At 37.9% G+C, this 26,038-nt stretch overlaps 1 protein-coding gene across 2 annotated transcripts in view; it reads left to right on the top strand.

Annotated features, from left to right (window-relative positions):
• Window positions 1–26,038, top strand: part of DIP2B (disco interacting protein 2 homolog B) — a 182,497-nt gene that overhangs the window by 152,574 nt on the left and 3,885 nt on the right. For both annotated transcript variants that reach the window (XM_081318790.1, XM_081318789.1), the window contains 19 exons: window positions 456–592; window positions 1,637–1,717; window positions 2,879–3,006; window positions 3,983–4,097; window positions 5,225–5,426; window positions 5,779–5,888; window positions 8,624–8,704; window positions 10,910–11,033; window positions 12,438–12,559; window positions 13,592–13,703; window positions 13,897–14,006; window positions 14,980–15,110; window positions 16,261–16,429; window positions 19,604–19,774; window positions 20,346–20,407; window positions 22,866–22,923; window positions 23,457–23,531; window positions 23,744–23,921; window positions 25,584–25,707. In XM_081318790.1, the coding sequence (XP_081174916.1) occupies window positions 456–592; window positions 1,637–1,717; window positions 2,879–3,006; window positions 3,983–4,097; window positions 5,225–5,426; window positions 5,779–5,888; window positions 8,624–8,704; window positions 10,910–11,033; window positions 12,438–12,559; window positions 13,592–13,703; window positions 13,897–14,006; window positions 14,980–15,110; window positions 16,261–16,429; window positions 19,604–19,774; window positions 20,346–20,407; window positions 22,866–22,923; window positions 23,457–23,531; window positions 23,744–23,921; window positions 25,584–25,707 (2,290 nt within the window). The remainder of the gene's footprint in view (window positions 1–455; window positions 593–1,636; window positions 1,718–2,878; window positions 3,007–3,982; window positions 4,098–5,224; window positions 5,427–5,778; window positions 5,889–8,623; window positions 8,705–10,909; window positions 11,034–12,437; window positions 12,560–13,591; window positions 13,704–13,896; window positions 14,007–14,979; window positions 15,111–16,260; window positions 16,430–19,603; window positions 19,775–20,345; window positions 20,408–22,865; window positions 22,924–23,456; window positions 23,532–23,743; window positions 23,922–25,583; window positions 25,708–26,038) is intronic.

The raw sequence follows: 26,038 nt of genomic DNA, 5'->3' as shown, positions 1-26,038 counted from the left end.
TAAGGCCCACTTCACCTCACATTCTAGGATGTCTGGCTCGAGGTCAGTGACCACATCATTGTGATTATCTGGGACGTTAAGCTCATTCTTGTAAAGTTCTTCTGTGTAATTTTGCCACCTCTTCTTAATCTCTTCTGCCTCTGTTAGGTCCCTGCCATTTTGGTCCTTTATCATGCCCATTTTTGCATTAAACGTTCCCTTCATCTCTCCAATTTTCTTGAAAAGATCTCTGGTCCTCCCTATTCTATTGTTTTCTTCTATTTCTTTGCACTGTTCATTTAAGAAGGCATTCTTATCTCTTCTAGCTATTCTCTGGAATTCTGCATTCAATTGGGCATATCTATGTTTTTCTCCCTTGCCTTTCGCTTCCCTCCTTTCCTCAGCTATTTGCAAAGCTTTCTCAGACAGCCAGGTGTCAGGTTAGGACTTTCATAATAGCATGTGATTTGTTCTAGGAATGATGTGTATCGTGAAGCCGGATGGCTCCCCTCAACTTTGCAAGACAGATGAGATCGGTGAAATCTGTGTTAGCGCCAGAACAGGAGGGATGATGTATTACGGGCTGAGTGGAGTAACCAAGAACACATTTGAGGTACAGTAATTAAATTGCATATTCTGTTTTGACTTGGATTATATCTGGTTTTGTTCGGTTAGCTGTTTGGAACAGGTCCGTTGTATTACTAATTTGCAGTGTTGGAAGTGAATGTTTTTCTAAAGCTCTCTTTGAGCTGAGATTTCAAGTGTCTGTCTGTGCTCTCAACAGCTAAATTATACCAGCTTAATTTTCACTATAAAAGCAATAATTGGGGAGTCAAGGGCTTCAGGTTTCATATTTAGCAATACCGGTGGGTCCACTGATGTGTCTATAGTTAAAACTAAAAATATTTTTATGATAGCATACTATTAATACCGAATCAGAAGCACTACTTAAAATGAGCAAATTGATCCACCTAAACTGTGAGTTTTAAGTGTTGTTAATCACTTTGAAGCCAATTTACCATGGGCTTACATGCTGGTAGGAAGTTTATTGAGCATAATATATTTTCACATAAGAATCTTTGTGATGTCAGTCTTACATTTTTACCTTGGATGTCTATCCTGTGAAACTAATTAATTGCACAGTTGGGCACCGTCCAAATATTAAGCATTTCTTAACAGCAGGAAATTTCTCATCCTGGTTGTTAAGAAACAAAGAAGTACAATGGGAATAAATACAGGAGCTCCCTAATCTGTGAACAGCAATCCCTTAGCCCTCTGTTTACCTTGTTAACACATTCCTGCTGGCAAGCCAGTCCTGGTTAATTTGCCCTGAAAATGAAGGTCTTGCAATTTAGGGTTCTGTTCAGGATACTCATAGATACCCAAGGAGAGACTTCTGCAAGGAAAAAGCTCAGAAAGGATTTCTGAAATCCATTCCTGGTTTCCGGTCATATTGTGCCTAACTGTAAAGACTTTTTGTTTACTTGCTTGTTTTCAAGGATTTTAGTCGGTTCTGGAAAACGTCAGCACTGTGATTAAGTTGATAAAGGTGCTGCAGTAAAAAGAACAGATTTTTTCAGCTGTTTGTCACTTTCCAGGCATAAATGTTCTGGCTATTTGATCACCAACAGTCTTTCTCTTCTTCTTCTTCTTCCAGGTCTTCCCAGTGAATTCAGCTGGCTCTCCTGTGGGCGATGTGCCTTTTGTGCGATCTGGCTTGCTGGGATTTGTTGGGCCTGTACGTTCCAATTGCCTTTATTTTTATTATTAATATTATGTGTCAACCTTTAGGTTGTTGCTGATCTCTCTCTTACCCTCCACTTCTTTAGAGCCCAGAGGTACACTTCACAGCCTTTGTCAAGAACATACGCACTGAGTTATTCACTGCTTTGCACATCAATGATCAGTGACATTTCACAAGTTGAGCCTATGAACCTGGCGTGCGTAAACTGGAATGTGAATCCAACTTTAGTTATTGACTATACACATATTGTTAACCGAGCAGAGTAGCTGATACATGGTTTGCTCTGGATGCTTTTGGTGACACCTCTAAGATACCCCCCTGCTATCAGATATATCAGTTGTAGCTAGGGGTTTTGGTGCATCCTTATTCCTTCATTGTCTGTGAAGTAGCAACCACAAGGAAGAAAAATACTATTCGACTTCCCTTTCCACTTTATACAGCATATAGAAGCATATCATATTTTGACTTAATATACATTCTGTGCTTTTCAATCGGACTATCCTGGTACAAGATTTAGAAATTAGCCCAGTGCTGCAATTCCTGCTTTTTGTAGTGCAACTCACTACTACTCAACCATAAGCCTATATTCTTTTGTCTGGATTTATTTTATCTGTCATAAATAGGTAAAGGTAAAGGTTCCCCTGCACATGCGTGCTAAGTCGTTTCCAACTCTAGGGGCCGGTGGTCATCTCCGTTTCAAAGCTGAAGAGCCAACGTTTGTCCGAGGACGTCTCCGTGGTCATGTGGCTGGCGTGACTAGACGCCAAAGGCGCACGGAACACTGTTACCTTCCCACCGTAGTGGTCCCTATTTTTCTACTTGCATTTTTACGTGCTTTCGAACTGCTAGGTTGGCAGAAGCTGGGACGAGTAACAGGCGCTCACTCTGCTACGTGGCACTCGGGATTCGACCCGTCAAACTGCCGATCATCTGATCGACAAGCTCAGCGTCCTAACGCACTGAGCCACCGCGTCCCTTTTGTCATAAATAGTAAAAAAAATAAAAATAAAATGTAGATATTTCTAAGGTGTGAAAGCAGGCAGGAATTTACATTCCAGCAAAGTGGAATGGGGGCTAAAGTAAAAGCCATCTTTAAAAAAGCAAGGGAAGCATTTGATATTTGTGATAAGCATTTTTCTTTTATTTTCTTCATAGGGAAGTCTGGTATTTGTTGTTGGAAAAATAGATGGGATGCTCATTGTTAGTGGACGCAGACATAATGCTGATGACATTGTGGCCACCGGATTGGCAGTTGAATCTCTAAAGACAGTTTACAGAGGAAGGTTAGTCTACATCTATCTAAATAATATTACGATAATATTATTTTTCTGATAGGCGATTGTTGGAATCAAGCCGTTCAATTGTTAATGTTCTCCTATGAAATCAAAGCAGTCTCTTGGTCATTTAAATGGCAGATTCTTATCTTCTTCTGGGAGTAGGCTGGGTTTTCCTGAGGTAGACCTTCTTAATGTCTTCCTGGCTTGATGTCTTCCATCCTGAAAAACAAGGAGCAAAGAAGATCTGCCATGTGCCATTCCAGCTTTCACCAAGAATGGTCTGCAGGTCAGGCAACCCAGCAAAAAAACCAAGGGAGGAACTATTTTTAAGTCTCCATCTACACTTGCAGAAGGACTAATAAGCAAAGAACTGCATCTTCCTAGTAAAACATTCTCTTTCTCTCCAAACGTTTTGCAGAAATCATTTTATTCTTTACCACCATCCCCCTCAAAAAATGCAGCAGGAAAAAAAGACTTGCCCTTTTCATATAGAATAAACATAGGGTCAGGATTCAGCCCTAGCATTGCCAAAGGCATGGCTGCTATCTATAACCTCATTCTTTTCCTTTGAATTGGCAGCTTTAATTATTCTAGTACGAGTAACAGATTTCTTGATTTTTATTTCATTAACATATCAGTCCAAAATGTGTGGCAATTAGTGTTGCAGGCTGCCTTCTGTTTGATTGAAACAAAAAATAAAACAAACAAACAAACAAAAATCCTGCCCAGGATTTGTACAGCAAAGGGTGTGGTGAGGACATCACCCTGCTCTCGATCATTTAAAAAAACATTGAAACTTCACAGTGCCATCGCATTTCATGAGAATTCATGTTCCTACTCTAACATGCTTTAAAATTTGGTAATCTCACGCAGTTTTGGTTTTCTGCATATCTTCCAGACACATTTGGGATAAAGCTGGTGACACAACTCTGTAAGGCAACACAGCCCATCCGTACAACCTCTCTCCTGTTTTCTTTTTTAGGATTGCCGTGTTCTCTGTGACTGTGTTTTATGATGAAAGGATTGTGGTGGTAGCTGAACAACGGCCTGATGCTTCTGAAGAAGACAGTTTTCAGTGGATGAGCCGTGTGCTGCAGGTCAGACTAGCCTAGGATGACTTGGTTTCTCTCTCTTTAATAGATGGGCAGTAGCCACCATTGACCTGTGTGCTTTCCTATATAACAGAGTCATTATCAGTGATGGGAGTGGGATTTTCAGATCCTTATGAGACAGTCTCTCAAAATAGAATGGCCCCATCCATGTTCCTTAATTTCTCATTTCATGTACCTTCACATTTGTATTAAATCATAAATTGGGCATGTGGAAAGCTTCTTCTGTAAACATCTGCTAATATGTTTTAGTCCAACTGCATATTGTTTATATTATTTATTTATAGCTTATGTTTCTACACCGTTCATCTCCCTCAAAGCGAGGCCCTGGGCAGTGTACAGTATTAACTGCAATTACAGGTAGTCCTCAACTTACAGTCGTAATTGAGCCCAGAATTATAATCATAAGTCATGCCAGTTGCTAAGCAGGTCATCATGTGATCATGCCCAATTTTACATTTGTTAAATGCCATGGTCCTTAAGTGAACACATTGCCCATAATCTGTCAAGTGCCGAGGGAATCAGGAGATTCAGGCAGTTCAAATGAGTATAAAGATTGATTGTAAGCTTAAGCTCTCAAGAAGAATCTGAACTACTAGCGGTCAAGGGAAATGAGTGGAAATTAAGAAAGGTGGGCTGGACTTAGATCTCTTGTGAGCATGCAGGAACTCATGATTGATGATGCATTTGACTACTTCCTCGGGCTCAGGCTGGTCCTCTCCTACACAATTGGTGGTTTTTGCCATAAACTAGAAGTAAAGGTCAGTTTCTGACAAAAAACATTGTAAATCACGGTCACATGACCATGAACGCTAAAAACAGCCATTAATGTGAAACGGTTGCTGAATACTCAAGATGCAGCTATCGTGTACATGGGGGTGAGGGAAGCCATGAGAAGTTTGAATCTGGATTGTAAGCACTTTTGGGGGGATCCATGATAACTTTGAATGGTTGCTAAGTAGCCATTGTAAGTTGACAACTTGTATGGGTTTTTTTAATAACTTGTTTTTCAGTATTTGGCAAATTTGTTTACTCCTTTCTAAAGTTATCTAGGTAAAAATACAAATAGTTCTTCGTAGTTCTAGAATGTCAACCTTGGTTTTCTTGGTTCTTAGGCAATTGACAGCATTCACCAGGTTGGAGTATATTGCCTCGCTCTTGTTCCAGCAAATACTTTGCCAAAAACTCCTCTGGGAGGAATTCATATATCTCAAACCAAACAGCATTTCCTGGAAGGGTCATTGCATCCATGTAACATTCTCATGTGCCCACACACGTGTGTAACCAATCTGCCGAAACCCAGGCAAAAACAACCAGGTAATTAGACAAAACTTCCCCTAAGTGGATTAAAAGTTCTTGGAGTTGGTGGAAATGTTTCTTGTCGTAATGAAAAAAGAGTGGGGCCCTATTTTTATATCCTGAATAAGCAGCTGGCTGCACATCTTCACAGGGACAGATCAGTGGACAGGCTCTTGAAATTGTGCATCAGACATGGCCCCATTTTTTCCAAGCATTTTTTCTGATTTTTTTTCTCATTTGGAATTAAAAGTAGATATAGGATTGAAGCAAGGGAAAAAATCATGACATTTATGTTGCAATTTTTATTGATGCATAATACGGTTAATTGCCTTCTTTTCCTAAATGTTTATACCTTGGTCTGTGCCAACAGGTGTTGGTCCTGCCTCTGTGATGGTGGGGAACTTGGTTGCAGGGAAGCGTATCGCACAGGCCTCCGGGAGGGATCTGGGACAGATAGAAGAGAATGACCTAGTGAGAAAGGTGAGCATCTGTGCCACATTCTCCAGACTTCCTCTTAGCCCTTTCTCAACTGAGGAAGAATGGTGGTTACTTTTTATGTTGGGAAATGCATCTTCTCAAAATCAGCTGAGGATCAAAAGTTGTGGGAAGGAGCAGAAGCTAATGTTGGGCATGACCAGAGTCGACATGAGACTCTTAGCCTATGGGTGTAATTGTTTCTTTTCATTTCCCACAAAGAGCAAATGGTGTGGTAAAAGATTGCTCTAACCTGAGTCTGAATTGTCCCGTGATCCTTTAAAATGGGTGTCAAACTGCCAGCCCAAGGGACGGTTGCATCATGCGGAGGCCGCGCCCACCCCAGCTCCAGCAATGTGAAAAAAGTCGCAATACGTCATGACACGTCACGTGACATGGCGAGTTTGACACCCGTGCTTTAAAATAAAGCCAAGAGTAGCCTACTTCTGAAATGAAAGTGGTATAAGATTCCTGGCCATTGTTGCAAACATCGTCATGAATTTGTTCCTATGTGTGCTCTTCTCCTGCTCCTTAAGTTCTAAGAATCATTGATGTCATTCTCTTACTCTCAAAAGGACATCTGCTTCTTTGCTTAGGCAAGTAGTTAATGGCTTAATGAATGGCAGGCAATATTATACTGCACGTGCACTGTCACTCAATGGGTGTAAAAGAGATCTGTATCATTGGATTGGATTGTGGCCCTGGACAGGTGTAGCCAAGTCTTGCTCTTAAACTCCCTTCCATTGCTATTTGTTTTACATGCTATACTGGACAGTTAATGAATAAGAGGCAAAGGTCTTAGGCATTCTTAGATTGATTAAGTTAGGGTTCCACTCATACTTGTCAAATAACTATTAAATATTGGTGTCAGGTGTTTCCACTAGCCTGTCTCTAGAATTTTTGCTCATGTGGCTGAATGAGTTTTTCACATTGGCCGAACCTTTTGCTATACTTCTCCACTCGCATTTCATACAGATCTTCATTCAAACCACACCAACTCCCCAATTTAACCTTACGTTTTCAATAACATCTCGGTCTTCTTTGGGATTATCTTTAATCAACAGTGAGCTAAAAGTACAGGTGAAACTCGAAAAATTAGAATATCGTGCAAAAGTTCATTTATTTCAGTAATGCAACTTAAAAGGGGAAACTGATATATGAGATAGACTCATTGCATGCAAAGCAAGATAGTTCAAGCCGTGATTTGTCATAATTGTGATGATTATGGCTTACAGCTCATGAAAACCCCAAATCCACAATCTCAGAAAATTAGAATATTGTGAAAAGGTGCAATATTCTAGGCTCAAAGTGTCCCACTCTAATGAGCTAATTAAGCCATAACACCTGCAAAGGGTTCCTGAGCCTTTAAATGGTCTCTCAGTCTGGTTCAGTAGGAATCACAATCATGGGGAAGACTGCTGGCCTGACAGTTGTGCAGAAAACCATCATTGACACCCTCCATAAGGGGGGAAAGCCTCAAAAGGTAATTGCAAAAGAAGTTGGATGTTCCCCAAGTGCTGTATCAAAGCACATTAATAGAAAGTTATGTGGAAGGGAAAAGTGTGGAAGAAAAAGGTGCACAAGCAGCAGGGATGACCGCAGCCTGGAGAGGATTGTCAGGAAAAGGCCATTCAAAAGTGTTGGGGACTTTCACAAAGAGTGGACTGAGGCTGGAGTCAGTGCATCAAGAGCCACCACACACAGACGGATCCTGGACATGGGCTTCAAATGTCGTATTCCTCTTGTCAAGCCGCTCCTGAACAACAAACAACGTCAGAAGCGTCTTACCTGGGCTAAAGAAAAAGAGACCTCGTCTTTTGCTCAGTGGTCCAAAGTCCTCTTTTCTGATGAGAGCAACTTTTGCATCTCATTTGGAAACCAAGGACCCAGAGTCTGGAGGAAGAATGGAGAGGCACACACTGCAAGATGCTTGAAGTCCAGTGTGAAGTTTCCACAGTCTGTGTTGATTTGGGGAGCCATGTCATCTGCTGGTGTTGGTCCACTGTGCTTCATTAACGCAGCCGTCTACCAAGAGATTTTGGAGCACTTCATGCTTCCTTCCACAGATGAGCTTTATGGGGATGCTGACTTCATTTTCCAGCAGGACTTGGCACCTGCCCACACTGCCAAAAGCACCAAAACCTGGTTCAATGACCGTGGGATTACTGTGCTTGATTGGCCAGCAAACTCACCTGACCTGAACCCGATAGAGAATCTATGGGGCATTGCCAAGAGAAAGATGAGAGACATGAGAACGAACAATGCAGAAGAGCTGAAGGCCGCTATTGAAGCATCCTGGTCTTCCATAACACCTCAGCAGTGCCACAGGCTGATAGCTTCCATGCCACGCCGCATTGAGGCAGTAATTGATGCAAAAGGGGCCCAAACCAAGTACTGAGTACATATGCATGCTTATACTCTTCAGAGGTCTGATATTGTTCTATGTACACTCCTTGTTTTATTGATTGCATGTAATATTCTAATTTTCTGAGATTGTGGATTTGGGGTTTTCATGAGCTGTACGCCATAATCATCACAATTATGACAAATCACGGCTTGAACTATCTTGCTTTGCATGTAATGAGTCTATCTCATATATTAGTTTCCCCTTTTAAGTTGCATTACTGAAATAAATGAACTTTTGCACGATATTCTAATTTTTCGAGTTTCACCTGTAAATCGTACCCCATCAAACCTAAGACTGCCTCCAAAACTTACTGATTTTTTTTTCCTTTTTGCAGCATCAGTTTCTGTCTGAGGTTCTTCAGTGGAGAGCACAGGCAACTCCCGAGCACATGCTTTTCCTCCTGCTCAATGCCAAGGTAGAGATGAAGTTTTGCATTTTCCAAACATTTGTGTGTTTTGAACTCCTGTGTCTTCACACCCTTTAGCCTTTAAAAATGTTGCTGTTCTTCAGGGCATGAGATAAGTTGTTTGTGGAACTTTGTTCATTGCTTTGGTTTCTCTCTCAGGGAATGTGTCTGTTTAGAAACATGGGATTGCCTTTTTTTTTTCTTATTCCTAAACTACCTAAAGTTCAATTCAATCAATCAGTTGGACTGTATTTAATGCTTGTTTTTTTCACATTTAACATAATGGTTGTTGTGGTATGACTTACTAATTATTCTTATTTGCATAATTTGGAGTCCCATTTGGATTAGTTGCAGTATATTTTTAGATTGGTCATCATTTTACTGTTTTAATTAGGTTTTATGCATTGGTTATTTTACTTACTATATTGTGTTTGTTGTAGATGTTTTTTCTCGTATGCTGGTCAGAATCACATTGGATTGGGCAGCTATATAAATATGAATAAATAAGTACTACCTCTTGACTTATATAACAAACTAAGATAAGATAACCTTTATTGTCCCTTTTTTTCTGTGAACACACTGGCACACATTAAAAAACAAAATCCTGCATGCCCACTCTCAAAAGAATATATATACATGCACACACATATCACACACACACATTAATCACAGTCCATTTTGAATACATAGCAGAAAAAAGAGTCGAGGTTCAACAAGGTTGATTCTATATGGTACAAAACTATTACAGAATCTAGTTGTTCTGTTTTGAATACTGCAGAGTTTTCTTTCAGGGAGAGGATGTGTACTGCAGACCCTGCTCAAGCATCGCTTATATGCTTTGTCCTGGGATAGAAGGAAGTTAACTTTTTTTTTTCTGCCATCCTTACCACTCTCTGCACAGCCTTCCTGTGGAAGTATATTTCCTTCCTGTGGAAGAAAATAATGGAAAGTTGTTAAAATGCTAGAAGATACAGAGGAATATATTTCAAGAAAATGATGCAGTACAATATAAATTAAGACGTTTGCTGATGCAAATATATAGAAATAGCTTTAGTGAACCATACCAGGAACAAAACTAACACAGACTCTACCCTCACAGTGGAAGTATGATGCAAGATGATGAGGATGTGCCATCAAGTCAGTGTCAACTCTTAGTGACCATGTATCTGTCCCCAACCTGACTTTCAGGTTTTCCAATAATGCACTGTTGTTACTATAATTGAGTCCATCCACCTTGCTGTTTATCTTCTTCTCTTTCCTTCCATCTTTTCCAGCATTGTAGACTTAACTAGAGAGCTAAATCTTTACATGTGCCTGAAACATGATAATTTAAGCCTAGTAATTTTTACTTTGAGTGAGAAGTACTTAGAGTATTTACTACGATGCTTTTGTTTGTTTTCTTGGTTATCCATTGTATTCTCAAGAGTGTTCTCCAACACCAAAAACATCAATACCCATTCTATCCAGCTTTTTCAACGTCCAGTTTTCACGTTGATAGAGTGTCACAGGAAAAACAATTGCCTGCAAAATTTATGCAATATAAGAATATATTTTTCATATATTCTAGATATTAATAGAAGCTCTCCAATGGCTAAATGTTCAGATAATCTTAAATAAAATGGACACCTTGGAAAAATTTTAAAAATATATCATTGTTCTCCTTTTTGTTATTATTCTCACTTTATAACACGAAAGCTTTTATTATTTAAGATGCAAGATAGTGTAACTTAGACAAGAGAAGCTATAAAAAAGTAAAGGTGGTTGCTGTAACTTTTCAAATCAAATTTATTGGCTGAACTCAAATTTATCATGGACCTGTTTTTTAAATCCTTTTTAAACATACCCAATTTTGCCATCGTTTTCATTCACATCCATCTAGCTCGGTGTAGGTTAGCATTACTTCCATTGGAAAATGGCATAAGGCTAAGAGACAGTAACTTCTTTATGCAGATATTTGAGCATGTATTTGAATCCATGTTGTAAGTCTAATATTCCCCCTTAAAACTCACAGGGTTACTTTTATTTTAACTCTGATGTTATGCAGTACAGTCTTAATATGAGTGACAACATACCCTGCAAAGTCATGGCCCTAATATTCCTTGAAAATAATTTTTTGCCTCTGGTTACTGAAGACAGTATCTTGTCTTTGTTTCTGAAACAATTTCTCCAAGCTCTGCAGATTTTTAGAGTTTGTTTGTTTTTATTCTCTGCAAGGGGGCCCCTGTTTGTACAGCAACTTGCCTACAGCTGCACAAGCGAGCAGAGCGAATTGCATCAATTCTGTATGAAAAGGGACATCTCAATGCTGGTGATAATGTGGTGCTACTCTATCCTCCTGGTAAGGAAAATCTAGAGTTGGGGGAGTTTACATGGGGATTCACTGTATTTTGCCATGTCTAAGCTGTAAATTTTCATGAGGCATTGAACTACAGGAAATGTGCTGCAGCTTTTAGAAGTGAAGTATTTGCTACGTTCAGTTGAAATTCACGGACTGTAAAACAAATTAGATTAGGAAATTGTTTAGATTATGAAGAGGTGGCTAAGGCAGCGACGGTGAAGCTTTTGGGTTTAGTCTGTAAAACTTGAAAATATCCCAATAACTCTGTGTGTCATCCCCCCTCTATCATGAACAAAAAATAATAATAAACAATTGTTTACATATCCATTTATTTCTTTAAAAAATAGAGACAAATTGAAACAGGTCTGGATTGCACAAGGTCTTTGTTCTTGAAGCAGCTTAGGAGAATGTCCTTCTATGGCTTCTGCAGCCTCTAAAACCCACATGAAAACATGCCTCATTTTTGTGTGATTTTCAGAAGCTCTAGAGCAGACATGTCAAACTTGCGACATCACGTGACGTCGTGCAACGTATCGGGACAGTTTTGCCATTGCCGGCAATGGAGTGGGCACGGCTTCCGCATGACGCATCCGGCCCATGGGCCGGCAGTTTGACACCCCTGCTCTAGAGACTTTTAGAGATTGTGCAAGAGCACACCCCATTCTCACGCAGCTTCCAAAATTCATGCTTTCAAGAATAGTTATTGACAAGTGTTGGTGAATGCTAGTGTGTCACCCAAAGCATTATGGCATGACACACGTATCATGGATTCACCATCACTGGGCTAAGGGGATCTGTTTGTGCTTCTATCAAACCACACTGCTGTTTTGTCATCATATTTCAAATCTCTTTGTCTACCTCATATTCTAACTGAAGCAGTAAGACACAAGTTTTCCTGCCAATAGATATGGTCCTGAAACATTCATATATAGTCCCAAGGATTCTCAAAAACTTTCAGTGTCTTAATTTTTAGCTATATGTTTTAACTATATTCGTATTCTTTATGCTGGAAATGTTCAGTGCTTACTTGGACAAATGGCATTTAATGATTATGAATTCGCTACCTAAACTCATTTCTCTTGGTTTCTCTGGAATGTCCATTTCCACTAAGAGCAAAGTTTTCCAGGTTGCTGTTTTGATTCACTGAAACAATTTGTGAAGGAGGCTCCTTGGAAGAAAAGCCCTTTTGAATGGTTCTTTTCTCCCTTCCTCTCTCATGGTGGCTTATTTGTCTTATTTTAACTTATCTTTTTGTTTTCTATAGTCAAGTTCCTTCAGTTCCCCCTCCTTGGCTTACTCTCCTATTTGAAAACTTTGTCTTAGAGCTGTGACTCTTAAGAAGCTTTCAGCAAAAGCAAAAATAAAGGGAGAAGGATGATGTGACACTGCTTCTTGGTCCTCTAGGTATTGAACTCATTGCAGCATTTTATGGCTGCCTCTATGCTGGCTGTATCCCAGTGACTGTCCGGCCTCCACATGCTCAGAACCTCACTGCCACTTTGCCCACTGTGCGGATGATAGTAGATGTGAGTATAAGAGCTGAGCGTAAGCTGTTGCATCTAAATCAGTAGTTCTCGCCCGTTGTCTTAGAGTTGTTGTTTACTGTGCATCTGCTGAAATAAAGAGGGTATTAATTCTGTGAGAAATTACGATGCAGGTGGTCCTCAGGTTATGATAGCCATTAAGACTGGAATTGCCACTGCTAAGCAACATGATGGTAAAGCGCTAGATTGTTTGGCCGTTTCACTTAACGATGGCAGTTCCAGTAGTCCTGATTGTGTTGTTAAATGAGGTCCATGCGGTTCATTAAGTGAGGACCTCATGTGATCGTGACTTGACTTCCTGCCAGGTTCCTCACTGACTTTACTTGTGGAAAGCCAGCAGAGAACATCAGACATCAGGGGATCGATAGTGTGATAGCCAGAACTCCAAGCACTGTTCATAAGCCCCCCTCATTCAGCACCCTTGCAAGTTTGGATAGTTGGTTGTAACCTGAGGACCACCTTATGCTAATTATCACTGAGTTACTATAGAAATATTAGTATTGCTGCCCTGCAATTCATGAATCATTAAATAACAGAGCAGTTGAGTTTCTTGTGTTCAGGTTAAAAGCCTTTTGCCTCCCTGATCCTCTTGGAAATTTCTTAAGTGTATTTATCCTTTAAGGCCACACATTAAGGGGAAACATTGTTATTTTTTAGTATAGAATGATAATATTTTCTGTCTAATGATTTGATTTTCTTCCCTGTAAATCCAAAGATACAAATGATACTGAGATAAAAATCAAAATTGGATTTTCATTGAGTTCAAGATCTTTATTGGACAGAAATGATAAATTTGTTAGAAAATCAAAAGAAATTCTTAAAATGTAAGGTAATAGAGAGGATACACCTGCAGAGTGGGGCTAATACAAAGCTGTGGTACAAGCTTTCTGTATGAAGAAAACAAGAATGTGTGAAATATTTTACATGCTAAAAATGCACTCTATGAATGATTGATGACAATGCTGTCAAGAATGATTATCAGATAATCAGTCATACTTATTGAATGTATTTTAGGTGAGCAAAGCTGCCTGCATTCTCACAAATCAAATTCTGATGAGACTACTGAGGTCCAGAGAGGCGGCGACTGCTGTTGATGTAAAAACCTGGCCAACCATCATTGATACAGGTGACAGACCCTGCTAGGCCATCAAACTCATTCCCAGGATTTCCAAGCAGTTATAATGCACATCTGAGCAGGAGCCAGCTCCGTTTTATTTAGAATTGTGTTGCTTAGCTTAGTTGCCTTTCGACGTGTCATTCTTACGTTACTCCCCAGACTAAATTCAACAGTAATCATTTTTCTTCTTTATATGTTCCAGATGACTTGCCCAGAAAGCGGCTACCTCAGGTCTACAAACCACCGACTTCAGAAATGTTGGCATACCTGGATTTTAGTGTATCCACAACAGGCATGCTTACAGGAGTAAAGGTATAAGAGTACTTGATGTGTTGGATGCCTGTGCTATAGCTAGAGCTCTGAAATATTTCTGGTTGTTTGTTTATAGATTAAGAGGCATCATATTTTTACCTGGGCATAAAAATCGCTGAATGGGTAAAGTCAAATATTAGAAACTGCAATGCATGAGGGAGAGCAAAATAATCTTGCTATGGCTTTGAATTTTAAAGACACTTCAGTGGTTCCCATAGCTTTGAGTTCAAGATATGAAAGACAGTGGGGTAGCATATGATGGAACACCATTTCTCAGTGAACAATGCTCATGATCTTCTAATAACCTGGATGGAATAAGAAACGGCTTGGACTACCAAAGAGGGTGTGGCAGATATACAAGGGCTTCTGTGCTTAGCCTTCACTGTTACCAGTTCCTGGTTAATGGTGGGAACAGAAGTGTCGTCATGTACTAGGCCTTCTTTTTGAGTAGTATTGGCTCATTCTCTGGCCTGCTCTCATGGTTATAGTGTAACCCCATCCATGAGTAAGGATGGAAAAACCCTGGAGGCTCCCATTAGCATAAACAAAATATTTGAAACATAAACTGGTGGACAGCAATAGTAATATAGTTTCATGCTTAATACTAAAGTGCAGCACAAAAATCCGAGTTTAATTTCTTGTTTAGTTCATGCTCTGAGTTTTATTTGACAGCATGGCTCCTGGCAGAGTATGGAAATATTTTCCCTTTTTTAAAATAAAAAAGTTATATAGATAAATATGACAAAAGCAGGACGAATAATTTAAAAGGATTGATTCTGGGTTTTGCTGATGCAATAAAATAGCTAACGTATGATTTTCAATATCGACACCACATAGTATATGGCTACTCAGATACTTATGTATAGTGATACTTTTATCATATTCATATACATGTTATTATGTTCTTCTATCACGTGACTGGGGTTCAGTCCCACCCTTTTTCTCTCTCTCTCTCTTCTTCTTATACCCACAGATGTCCCATGCATCAGTCAGTGCCCTCTGTAGAGCCATAAAGCTCCAGTGTGAGCTGTACTCCACACGGCAAATTGCCATCTGTCTTGATCCCTATTGTGGGCTCGGCTTTGCACTTTGGTGTCTTTGTAGGTAAGAGTCAGGATGTAATTAGAACTGGTGGGCTTGCAGAAGATAAATCTTTGCTTGATATAAATTAGAACAGCTACCTTAATGCCTGACTGAAATAGCTGGGTGATTGGATATCAAATGAAATCAATCTAATTCACATGATAGGAATCTCAAGCAACATGCAGTGTCATTAGCTAAATGTCCAGTATTTTCCTGATGATTATTTAAACATCACAAGAGATTCTGCACCTTTTTTTACCTGATTATCCTATATCCCATGTGTTGACATTCAGTCAATCAATCAAGTCTTTATTACGGTCATAGACCAGCCTAAGGAAAATAGGCTGGTATTGACATTTTTCCCCCATGTCCTTGGGGAATCATTGTTACATGAATGGTAAGTCTGAATCCAGTCCATGTCAGTATCTGTCAGACGTTCTATTTTATTCTGCAGATTTAAACAAATAGATATGCAACCACATAAGAAAACTTCCATCTCTCCCAAATGCGAATGCAATTTGGTATATACACTTTTCAAATATGTAAGCGTTTATGCGTGTTTTTGAAGTGTTGTTTCAAAGTGGTGAATATTAGAAATCACAAGTCAGTTTTTTCCTTAGGATATATTTCAGATTGGCAAGTAACATTTTTCTTGGGAGGGAAGAACGTTGGTGGATTTGCCTAATAATATCTAATTGGCTGTGGATTTAATAACAAAATATTAAATTCACTATGAAATAATTCTTGTAAACAACAATAAATTTATCACAATTATTGAAACTAATTATTGAAATCACTCTTTTGTAAGCATGGGATAGGAAAACTATCAACAAATCAGAAATGGCTTGTCTCTGGCAGCAGGGCAAATAACTAGCTCAGAAACAATACTGAAATCAGCTTGATCACAAGCTTCTTTGAGAGCATGCAATGATATACCTTTTAAATATCCCATATTTGTCACACAACTGCCTTTAACAGTAGTGAGTCTGTGATTTAGGCAGTCATAATTACAGTAATGAATGAGAATGCATTACTAATCTATCTTGGATTGGGGTGGATAAGGAAGTATGTTTGCACAGAGAAGGATCAGCAGTTTGAGGCTGAGGATAATATTTTAGGCTGTCAGGTTAATAAAATCAATCTATATTTGATTAGTGTTCTTCTCTTGCAGCGTGTATTCTGGTCATCAATCCATTTTAATTCCTCCTATGGAGTTAGAATCCAATCTTTTCCTGTGGCTCTCCACTGTAAGCCAGTATAAAATACGGGATACTTTCTGTTCCTATTCTGTCATGGATATGTGTACAAAGGGGCTTGGGAATCAGGTGGAAGTGTTAAAGGTAAGAATCCTCTCCCTCCACCCTCATCCTTTTAAACATATTTTTGAAGGTCTAATTTAGTATTCAGATTATTAGAACAGATTATTAGGGTCTACTGGGACACGGTGGCTCAGTGGGTTAGGACGTTGAGCTTGTCGATCAGAAGGTCGGCAGTTTGGTGGGTCGAATCCCGAGTGCCGCGTAGCAGAGTGAGCGCCTGTTACTCGTCCCAGCTTCTGCCAACCTAGCAGTTCGAAAGCACGTAAAAATGCAAGTAGAAAAATAGGGACCACTACGGTGGGAAGGTAACAGCGTTCCGTGCGCCTTTGGCGTCTAGTCATGCCGGCCACATGACCATGGAGACGTCCTCGGACAAGTGCTGGCTCTTCGGCTTTCAAATGGAGATGAGCACCAGCCCCTAGAGTTGGAAACGACTAGCACGCATGTGCGGGGGAACCTTTACATTTACCTTTACTGATCTTGTAATACAGATGATCCTTGTTTAACAACCATTTGCACTGAAGGAGATTTGTGTCTGGTTCTTGAAGTTGTGCCCATTGCAGTGTCCCCACAGACATGTGATCGCAGTTCAGATGCTTGGCAACTTCCTCAGTATCTGGAAATAATTGAATTTGTCAGACCTGAATATCCTGATTTTTAAAAAAAAATATTTGGAACTGTCTATACTCCTAGATGCTTCTTCTTAGGTCCTTGATTAGGAGTTGGATTATTACGTTTAGATTAAAAGTAGCGTTCAGTTCTTCTGTAGTCACATAAGTGTATGTCATAATCGTGTACCATACTAGATAGTAGAGGGGTTTGGCTTTTACAACAATGTAAGACAATAAGCTTACTATTGAAAACATATTTTTATTTATTAAGCTTGTTATATAGCTTCAATACAGGTAGTCCTCGACTTATGACCACAATTGAACCCAAAATTTCTGTTGTTAAGTGAATTTTGTCCCATTTTATCACCTGCCTTGCTACAGTTGTTAAGTGAATCACTGCATTTGTGAAGTTAGTAACACAGTTGTTAAGTGAATCTGGCTTCCACATTGACTTTGCTTATCAAAAGGTTACAAAAGATGATCGTATGACCCCAGAACATTGCAACTGTCATAAATATGAATCAGTTGCCAAGCATCTGAATTTTGATCACGTGATCATGGGGATGCTGCAACGGTCATAAATGTGAAAAATGGTCATAGGTCACTTTTCTTCAAACGGTCACTAAATGAACTGTTGTAAGTTGAGGACTATGCAGTTTTTTAAAATTATTGATAGTTTAACTCTTGTTAAAATTGCTTATCTATTTTTTTCCTTTTACTAAATATGTGTATATGCAACAATACAACAAAGAGATTAATTAACCTTAAGTTAATCTCAAGACTGAAATCCTGATAGTTCAATATATACTTTAAACTGAAGCATTTTTAAAGGCTCTATTCGAAATCAAAATAAGTTTATGCTTGTAATAGTGATGTAATTAATACGTTTATTGATAAAATACTCTTTTCTCTATTTTCACCAGTAAGTTATCTAAATAATAGAATGTCAGTAATTTTCAAAGTATTGGATAAATATCATTGTATCAGAAAATACAATGTATTTAGATTTATAGCAAAAGAAAAAGAAAAAAATGGAAATATTTGTTAAAATTAAATTTGGCAACTCTTTTTTTCAGGATGAAATAATTGACTTTATCGGGGATGACAAATTATAGTTCATTGTTAAATGCAGGGACATGGATTTATGTGTGCATCTCCACCACTTTTTGTGCTCCTTAGCCAAGTGATCAACATTTTATATCTGATCATCATTGTGAACAATCTGCAGTTTTTTCATTTCATCTGATATGAGAAATTGTGCTTTGTTTAAAAAAAAATAAGCCAGAGTTTTGGTATCTTGCTTTACAGATAAAAGCTGCATAATCCAGTTTCCTATATTGACATGAAAAAGGAAATTGCAGATTGATCCAAAGGGTCATTAAAACTCTTAAAAGATCCACCTTCTTTGCATATAAAGGGAGAAGAAAGGCAAACATGGAATCCCAGGGCTCTGGCAATAGCAGTGTTGCACGATACAGTATGTTGTTAGATTTGGTTGGTGCAAAATTCTCTGATTGTCCACTGTTCCCTGAGCAATGGGAATGTTGAAACCCTTGTCCCATGGTTTGTTTATAATTAAATATGCCATAAAATTAAAGACTTGGGCTTCTTCTGCCCAAATTAACAATACAAGGAATTATACTTTTTGCTCTGGGCTCCAGTCAGAACTAGCACATGTCCTGTACTTGAACAAAATGTTACCTGTAAACAAATATGCTGTACTTGTTCTCTAGCTCACGGGAGGAGCTGGAAGCAGTGTTCATATTAACCAAGCTTAAGCATAGTTTAGCATTGTAGGTGAATTAGATCTGTATGTTCAGTTTTAGCTGTATGTTGATTTTCCTCCATAGAATTTTGCAAATTAATTGTGTCTAAGCCAGTAAAGATTGTTAGAATAATTTGTTAAATAGAAAATATAAATAAATTCCTAAAATGAAATATAGTGCATGGCATATTAATGTTCTTAAAAACTATGCTGGATAGCAGCTGATGTTTTGGTTTTAAGGGTTTGAAAAATTGAGGGTTCACTTCAATATTTGGATGTTGGAGTTTTTGTTAGAGTTGAGTTGAGAGGGGCATGTCGCTCCCATTGTTAGAACTTTTTCCCCTGCTACTTTAGATCAGTATCTTGCTATTGATTCAAACAAATATATTGTTTTAATTATCCAACAGCCCTTGATGGTACATCCTGATCTGATTTTTTTAAAATACCGGTCATATCTTTTGATCCTTTACTTTTTTTTCTTTTAAACCTAAAGAATTGCAAACGCTTTGGACCTTCATATAGCTTTTTCATATAGGTCTAAATGACATGGGAAGAGCACTATGGCTACATTTTGCTTGGTTCCATATTTCTAAAGAACTAGATAAATCAAAAAGATGGGCAAGTGTTAGTGATTTCCTAATGGTTTGCCTAGTGTTAAAAAAAACCAACAGCCCGATTATTTTTCCTAGAATGATTATTAGAGCAAATGAACTCCAAGTACTTGGATATTAGCTGGAGCATTGATTAATGTTATCCCTGCCTGTTAGATATACTGTAATTCCCCCCCCCCTTAGTAACTTTAACCTTGTGTATTAACAGGCAAGAGGTATCAACCTATCAGGAGTCCGGACTTGTGTAGTGGTGGCCGAAGAACGCCCACGTGTTGCTCTTACTCAGTCTTTCTCCAAGCTTTTCAAGGACATTGGTCTATCATCTCGTGCGGTCAGCACCACCTTTGGGTCAAGAGTCAATGTAGCCATCTGTTTACAGGTAACAGTGAAGATTTGCTTAGATTTATTTTTTAGAAATCAGGGGCTCTGCACACTAGCAGAATTCTCAACCTCTTCTAAACCAGTTTTGGCGGGGGGGGGGGTGTTGAGTCTGAAGAATTGTGAATGCTGATTTGCAGAGGGTTTTTTTTATTTACATGGACTTATTCATACAGTATATTGCTTATTTTAAAAAATACATATATTATCAACCCTTTTTGTACTGTAAAAATAAACATACAGCTATTTATACAGGGAAACTCTCTGGGAGACTACTTTTATAGATTCCTGTGGTTAAATAATTAGATTAATAAAACATTAAAAAAATCAGTTTTTCACTAATATTTTCCAAACTGAAAAAGTAAACTGCGACTAAAAGTTGTGGAGCTTCTCTCAAGAAAACCTTCGTTAAAGTATTCTTGGATTTGCAGCAAAAACATTTCCGTTTATTTGATAGCATTGGGCACTTACGTATCTAGTTTGCATTGCTCTCATTGAAAGTGCCTTTAATTATCACTCCTTAGCCACAGAAAATAAGACATATTTAAAAATAATCTCTGTTATTATTATAGGGAACCTCAGGGCCTGATCCAACCACAGTTTATGTGGATCTGAAATCATTACGACATGACAGGTACTATTATTTTTGTTATATTTCGTTTTTGACTGAATTCTATAAGAACAGATCGTTTAGATTAGGAGTGTGCAAGATGTTTCACTTCCTCTCAGCAGTAACCAGCAGACACTAGCTTGGGAGTTTTAGTTCAGAACTTCTGGAGGTTGGTGGATTGCTTATCCCAGATGTACATAGAAATTTCTTGATTTCCCCAAATATGATTGTATTGAAACAAATCAGTATGTATCGTTTATATTATGCTAGGCATATGGTGGTACCCATCCATTTGAAAAGTGAAAGTGCAGTTTCTAACATTCTATCAGTTACGGATTTATTTTCTTTCTCACCAATAATTAAATTCCCCTAATATTTAACATTCTAGAATCTAGAAAATTATCTTTCCCACAAAGAGAATAGCCATTCATTCTGAATTTGCAGAATTCCTAAGATTTCAGGTATCAGTGAATCAGTTAGATTATTTTATGAACATTTTTTTCTTCTCTGATAAGTATGAACTGTGGACACCTACAATTCAATTCTGTTGCTATTCTAGGTACTTTAGAGTATTATACATGCATACACATTCTGGAAGGTCTAAGGCAGGGGTCTTCAAACATGGCTCTTTTATGACTTGTGGACTTCCAGAATTCCTCAGCTAGCATGCCTGGCTGAGGAATTCTGGGAATTGAAGTCCACAAGTCATAAAAGGGCCAAGTTTAAGGACCCCTGTTCTAAAGCAAACCTATAATTAATGGCTAGTCAATTCAGATTGTTAAACAGGCATTCAGTAGTTAAAACGAGCAATTTACATAGAACCTTAGAGATACTGTAGGGAGAGAAAAATGGCACTGGGGCTGGGGGGATTCTTTAGCATAATAATAGGTGGTTAGACAGGATATTGTCTGTGATTGCCCTGGCCAAAAGGCCTTGTTGAGGTGAACAATAGCAGAATGTTACACTAGAATTCTCTTGCTTTTTAGACAGTCTCTTCCTTTACATTCATTATTACAAAATCATAATGGGGATCTCTCTCTCTCTCTCTCTCTCTCTCTCTCTCTCTCTCTCTCTCTCTCTCTCTCTCTCTCTCTCTCTCACTCACTCACACACACACACACACACTTCCCCATTTGGCTCAAAGAAGACAATTCAAATTACATTTTGCTTGGTGGCTCTTGCTTTTATGTTATCCAGAGAATAGGAAGCATTAGGATTATTTACAAAGGACTGGAGGAATGCTAGCTCACATATGCTTCACATATGAATTTTAATGATGGAATATATTTTCCATTGGTTTTGCCAGTCTAGATCAGAACCTCTCCTTTGAAATGCAGGCTATCATTTTCAGCATGTGACATTTTTCTCAGATTTCTTCTTGTTGGCGACATGTAATAATACCCAACGTACCAAACCTCTTCCCATCTCCTATAATCACATTTATGTCCTAAGCTTAGCTGAGGGCAATACATTTCAACAGAGCAGAAGCTAAGAAATCAACAAGAATCAAAAGCTGTATCTAATTGGGGTAAAATATTATTGATTCTAATTAAACTTCTTAATTCATATGTGAGAATGAAAAGACAGATACATATTTATTAAATTTATATACCATCCGTTTCATTACTCAATTTCAAATCAGTCTCCCAAAATCACTGTCAAGTGACTTTGGATAGCTGATAGCACAGTCATATGCTGAGACATAAAGAAAAATACTGTATTTATAAGGAGATCCTAGAATGAAATACCAATTAATAAAGAATTAATAAAGAAAAACATAAATTTAACAAGATTAAAAAAGGGTATAAAAAAGGACATTTCCAGAGAATGCCAGTATTTACTTATATTATTTATCCAAAGAACTTACCAGATGTACATAGTGCAAATGTTCTTCAGCTAAATCTGCCTTTATCTTGCTAATATCCAACTATCAGCCAAGCAAATGGAGAGATTGAAGGGATTTTGTCAATGCTATTTGGAATGATCATCCTTGGGTTTTTAATTTCTTGAGTCATGACATTACTAAGAACTTCAAAGTTGAATGCATTTGGATGTAAATTAGTTGTGGGTGCATTGAGCAAATCAGGTAACAAAAATAATTTATACTAAGATAAAAGTAGTTGTTCAAAAATAGTAGTTGATTTGAACTTTGGGCCAATCCCCTTCTCTCAACCTAACCCACTTCAACAGGGTATTGTAGGGAAAATAGGAGGAGGAAGAAATATTAGATATATTTGCCACTTTGAGTTATTTATAAACAATAATAAAGGTGGGATGGATGGATAGATAGATAGACAGATAGATATATAGGAATGTAATTGATTATTCTGTGGTGATATGAATTGAAACAAAATGGAAGAAAAATCCTTTCTCTTTAGTGTTATTAGTGTTATGTTCAGAATATTAAAGAGTAATTTAAGTATCTTGTAATGAAGGTTCTTACAACTATATGATTGTGTTAAATTTTTAAATCTATCTCCAGGGTGCGGCTAGTTGAAAGAGGTGCTCCCCAGAGCCTCTTACTCTCCGAATCAGGCAAGGTAATAATACATCAGTTTGTGAATCTTTGTGAATCATTTGCATGTAACGCAAAGTAAGGAAATAATAGAATTCAGTCAGCATTTGTGATTTGGGGTGTACAACTCCTGTGTAGGACAAAAAACCCTTCCTTTCTACAGATATATTATAGGTTCTTCCCTAATGGCCATTTAAAATACTAATTTTTCCTTTGTTAAGTAATGAGTTTGAAGTACTGTTTCTTGTGTCTGGCCTTCTTAAGACAATAGGTGGAGTTGGAGATGGGCAGTAATGCTAAAATAATTTAAGAATATAACTCAGGTTAGATCTAGATAGCTCTGATGGAAGTGGAGAAATTGGAGCAATTGCTTGAGCTAAATTGAATCAGCAGAAATGTCAAAGTTGGAAATGTTTTTAGGCTATAAAATACACAGTTGTTTGTAATGAAGGGATAAGTCATATCCCCAAGAAGTTGAAAAGACAGACTTGTTTAAACTGTTTAGTTAGTATAATACAGATGCCAATATCTCCCCCCCTTTCCACTTCCTTCTCTCAGATATTGCCTGGAGTCAAAGTGATAATTGTTAATCCTGAGACCAAAGGACCTGTTGGTGATTCACACCTTGGAGAGGTATGTGCTATTGCTATTGCTACTTTACAAAATTATATTTAATCCAACCAATCTTTATGCTCCCGATATGTACCCAATATGCATAGTAATATCTAATAGAAAAGAATATAGTGCACAGATGATTACACTGTAATTGCACTCCTACACTGTAATTCAGAAAAGACAAAATAAAAAAAAAGAAATAGAAGATTTGTGTTTTATCACCTTCATAGATCTGGGTGAATAGTCCTCACACTGCTAGTGGATACTATACCATCTATGATAATGAAACCCTCCAAGCAGATCATTTCAATACCCGCCTGAGCTTTGGTGATGCTGCTCAAACTCTCTGGGCACGAACGGGATACCTTGGCTTTGTTCGACGGACTGAACTCACAGCTGCCAGTGGAGGTAGGACAAACTTCTTTTCTTTAGACAATGTCCATTTTTACTGATGACATGAACATGAAGTTAATGTTACAAGAAAAGCTGTTAGAACAGTTTCCCACAAATCAACGTGAATATATATATTTTAGTGCATGTTCCTTGAGTACTTTTTTAGATTCAAGAGTAGCTAGTGGGAATTTTTCTACTAGCATGATAGTTGCTGTCATGCCTGTTGGAATGTAGAGGAGAATTGCTAGACAGGTGGTCCTCGACTTAAGACCACAATTGAGCCCAAAATTGCTGTTGCTAAGTGAGACAGTTGTTAAGTGAGTTTTGTCCCATTTTACAACCTTTCTTGCCATAGTTCTTAAGTGAATCATTGCAGTTGTTAAATTAGTAACAGTTTTTTAATAAGTTTTTTATTTTATTGATAACATTAAAATACAGAGTCTAAACGGGGTGGGGGGAGGAATACAAGAACAAAGCAAAACTAAACAAGACATAGAAAAAAATGTGTAGAAAAAGACAAACATACCCACAGATTGTCCCCTCTAGTTGAATACCGATATATTTCAAGAATAATAGCTTCCTTCCCCCCTTGCAAAACAGGCCCACAGTTTATAAACTTCTACAACTGTTTATCCAAGCAATTTGACTTGGCATCTATCTAGTATATAAAAAAGATAGTTAACAGGTCAAAAGCACAGTTAAAATTTAAATCTCTCTGTTAACAACCCACTATTGTATTTCACATGCAAAAAGACCAAATTGCCTTCTGATCAACCATAAACCACCACAGTCATTATCTATAGTCTGTCTCATCAGAAGTTAAAAAAAAGACCTTTTAAAAATTAATAGAGTGCAAAGTCCTTGTATTGAAAAATCTGTGTAAATGTAAATCAAATCAGATAGTTTTCATTACCAAGGAAATTGCTATCGTCTTCCATACAGGAACAGTGAAAGTAATTCACAATTCCAAAATAAAGCAATAAAAAGATGCAAAAAATTCACATTAAAATCCCCAAGGGGTTAGATTAAGTCAGCATTCAACCAGTTAATTAATAGTTAAAGATAAAAATCAAAATTAAAAAATAAAAATAAACCAATAAATAGCTGAAAAGAAAAGAGAGATCCAGCTCTTCAGCTGCTCCTACCCAGAATTGCAACTGTTGAGATTCTACCCAAGTAGGTACATGATTGTCCAAGGGTCATCTTAGGTCATTCCTAATTGCTCTGTTCAAATTTGGGGAGCACACCAGCAAAAAACCAGCTTTGGTGGCAAAATCAGCTGTTTGTTGGCATGCCGTTGTTGGAGGACCAGTAACACAGTTGTTAAGTGAATCTGGCTTCCCCATTGATTTTGCTTGTCAGAAGGCTGCAAAAGGTGATCATGTGATTCCCAGGCCACTGCAACTACCATAAATATGAACCAATTGCCAAGTCTCATGCTGCGACCATGGAGATAGTGCAATCGTTATAAGTGTGAAAAATGGTTCTAAGTCACTTTTTTCAGTGCTGTTGCACCTTCAAAAGTTCACTAAACAAATGGTTGTAAGTCGAGAACTACCTGTAGTTTTGAGAATTAATCCCCCATATATTTTTAAACATTTAGGAAAAGTTAATATTTATTCTTTTTAAAAGAATCTGCATATATCTATATATATTAATGTACAATATGCTCCTTAGAACGCCATGATGCATTGTATGTCGTTGGGGCACTGGACGAAACTCTGGAATTACGTGGATTGCGTTATCATCCAATTGATATAGAAACTTCCATTTCTCGAATGCACAGGAGCATTGCAGAATGGTACAGTTTTATGCAATATATTCCTTTTGGGGAAATACTACATTGTTTAGCAAGGATGTAGCAATAGGAAAACAAAGTTACTGATTGTAGTTGTAAATTCAGAACAATCTGGACCCTGAGCACTCACATCTGTGTTTTGAAAAAATATTAAATTGAGCATATTTAGAGTTTGGAATAATAGCCTGTTTTCATTTCATTACTGATATGAGAACAGTAACAAACTATTCAGTGCTATTTCATAATTATATAACTATAGCTTAAAATTTTGCATTATACTTCATCATATTCCTATTTGTAATTCAGTTTACTTATTAACTATTTATTGTAAACT

The sequence above is a fragment of the Vipera berus genome (assembly GCF_964194415.1).
Source record: "Vipera berus genome assembly, chromosome: 2".
Lineage (NCBI taxonomy): Eukaryota > Metazoa > Chordata > Lepidosauria > Squamata > Viperidae > Vipera > Vipera berus.
Note: the sequence above shows the minus strand (reverse complement) of the source record. Positions and strands in the feature narration are given on the sequence as shown.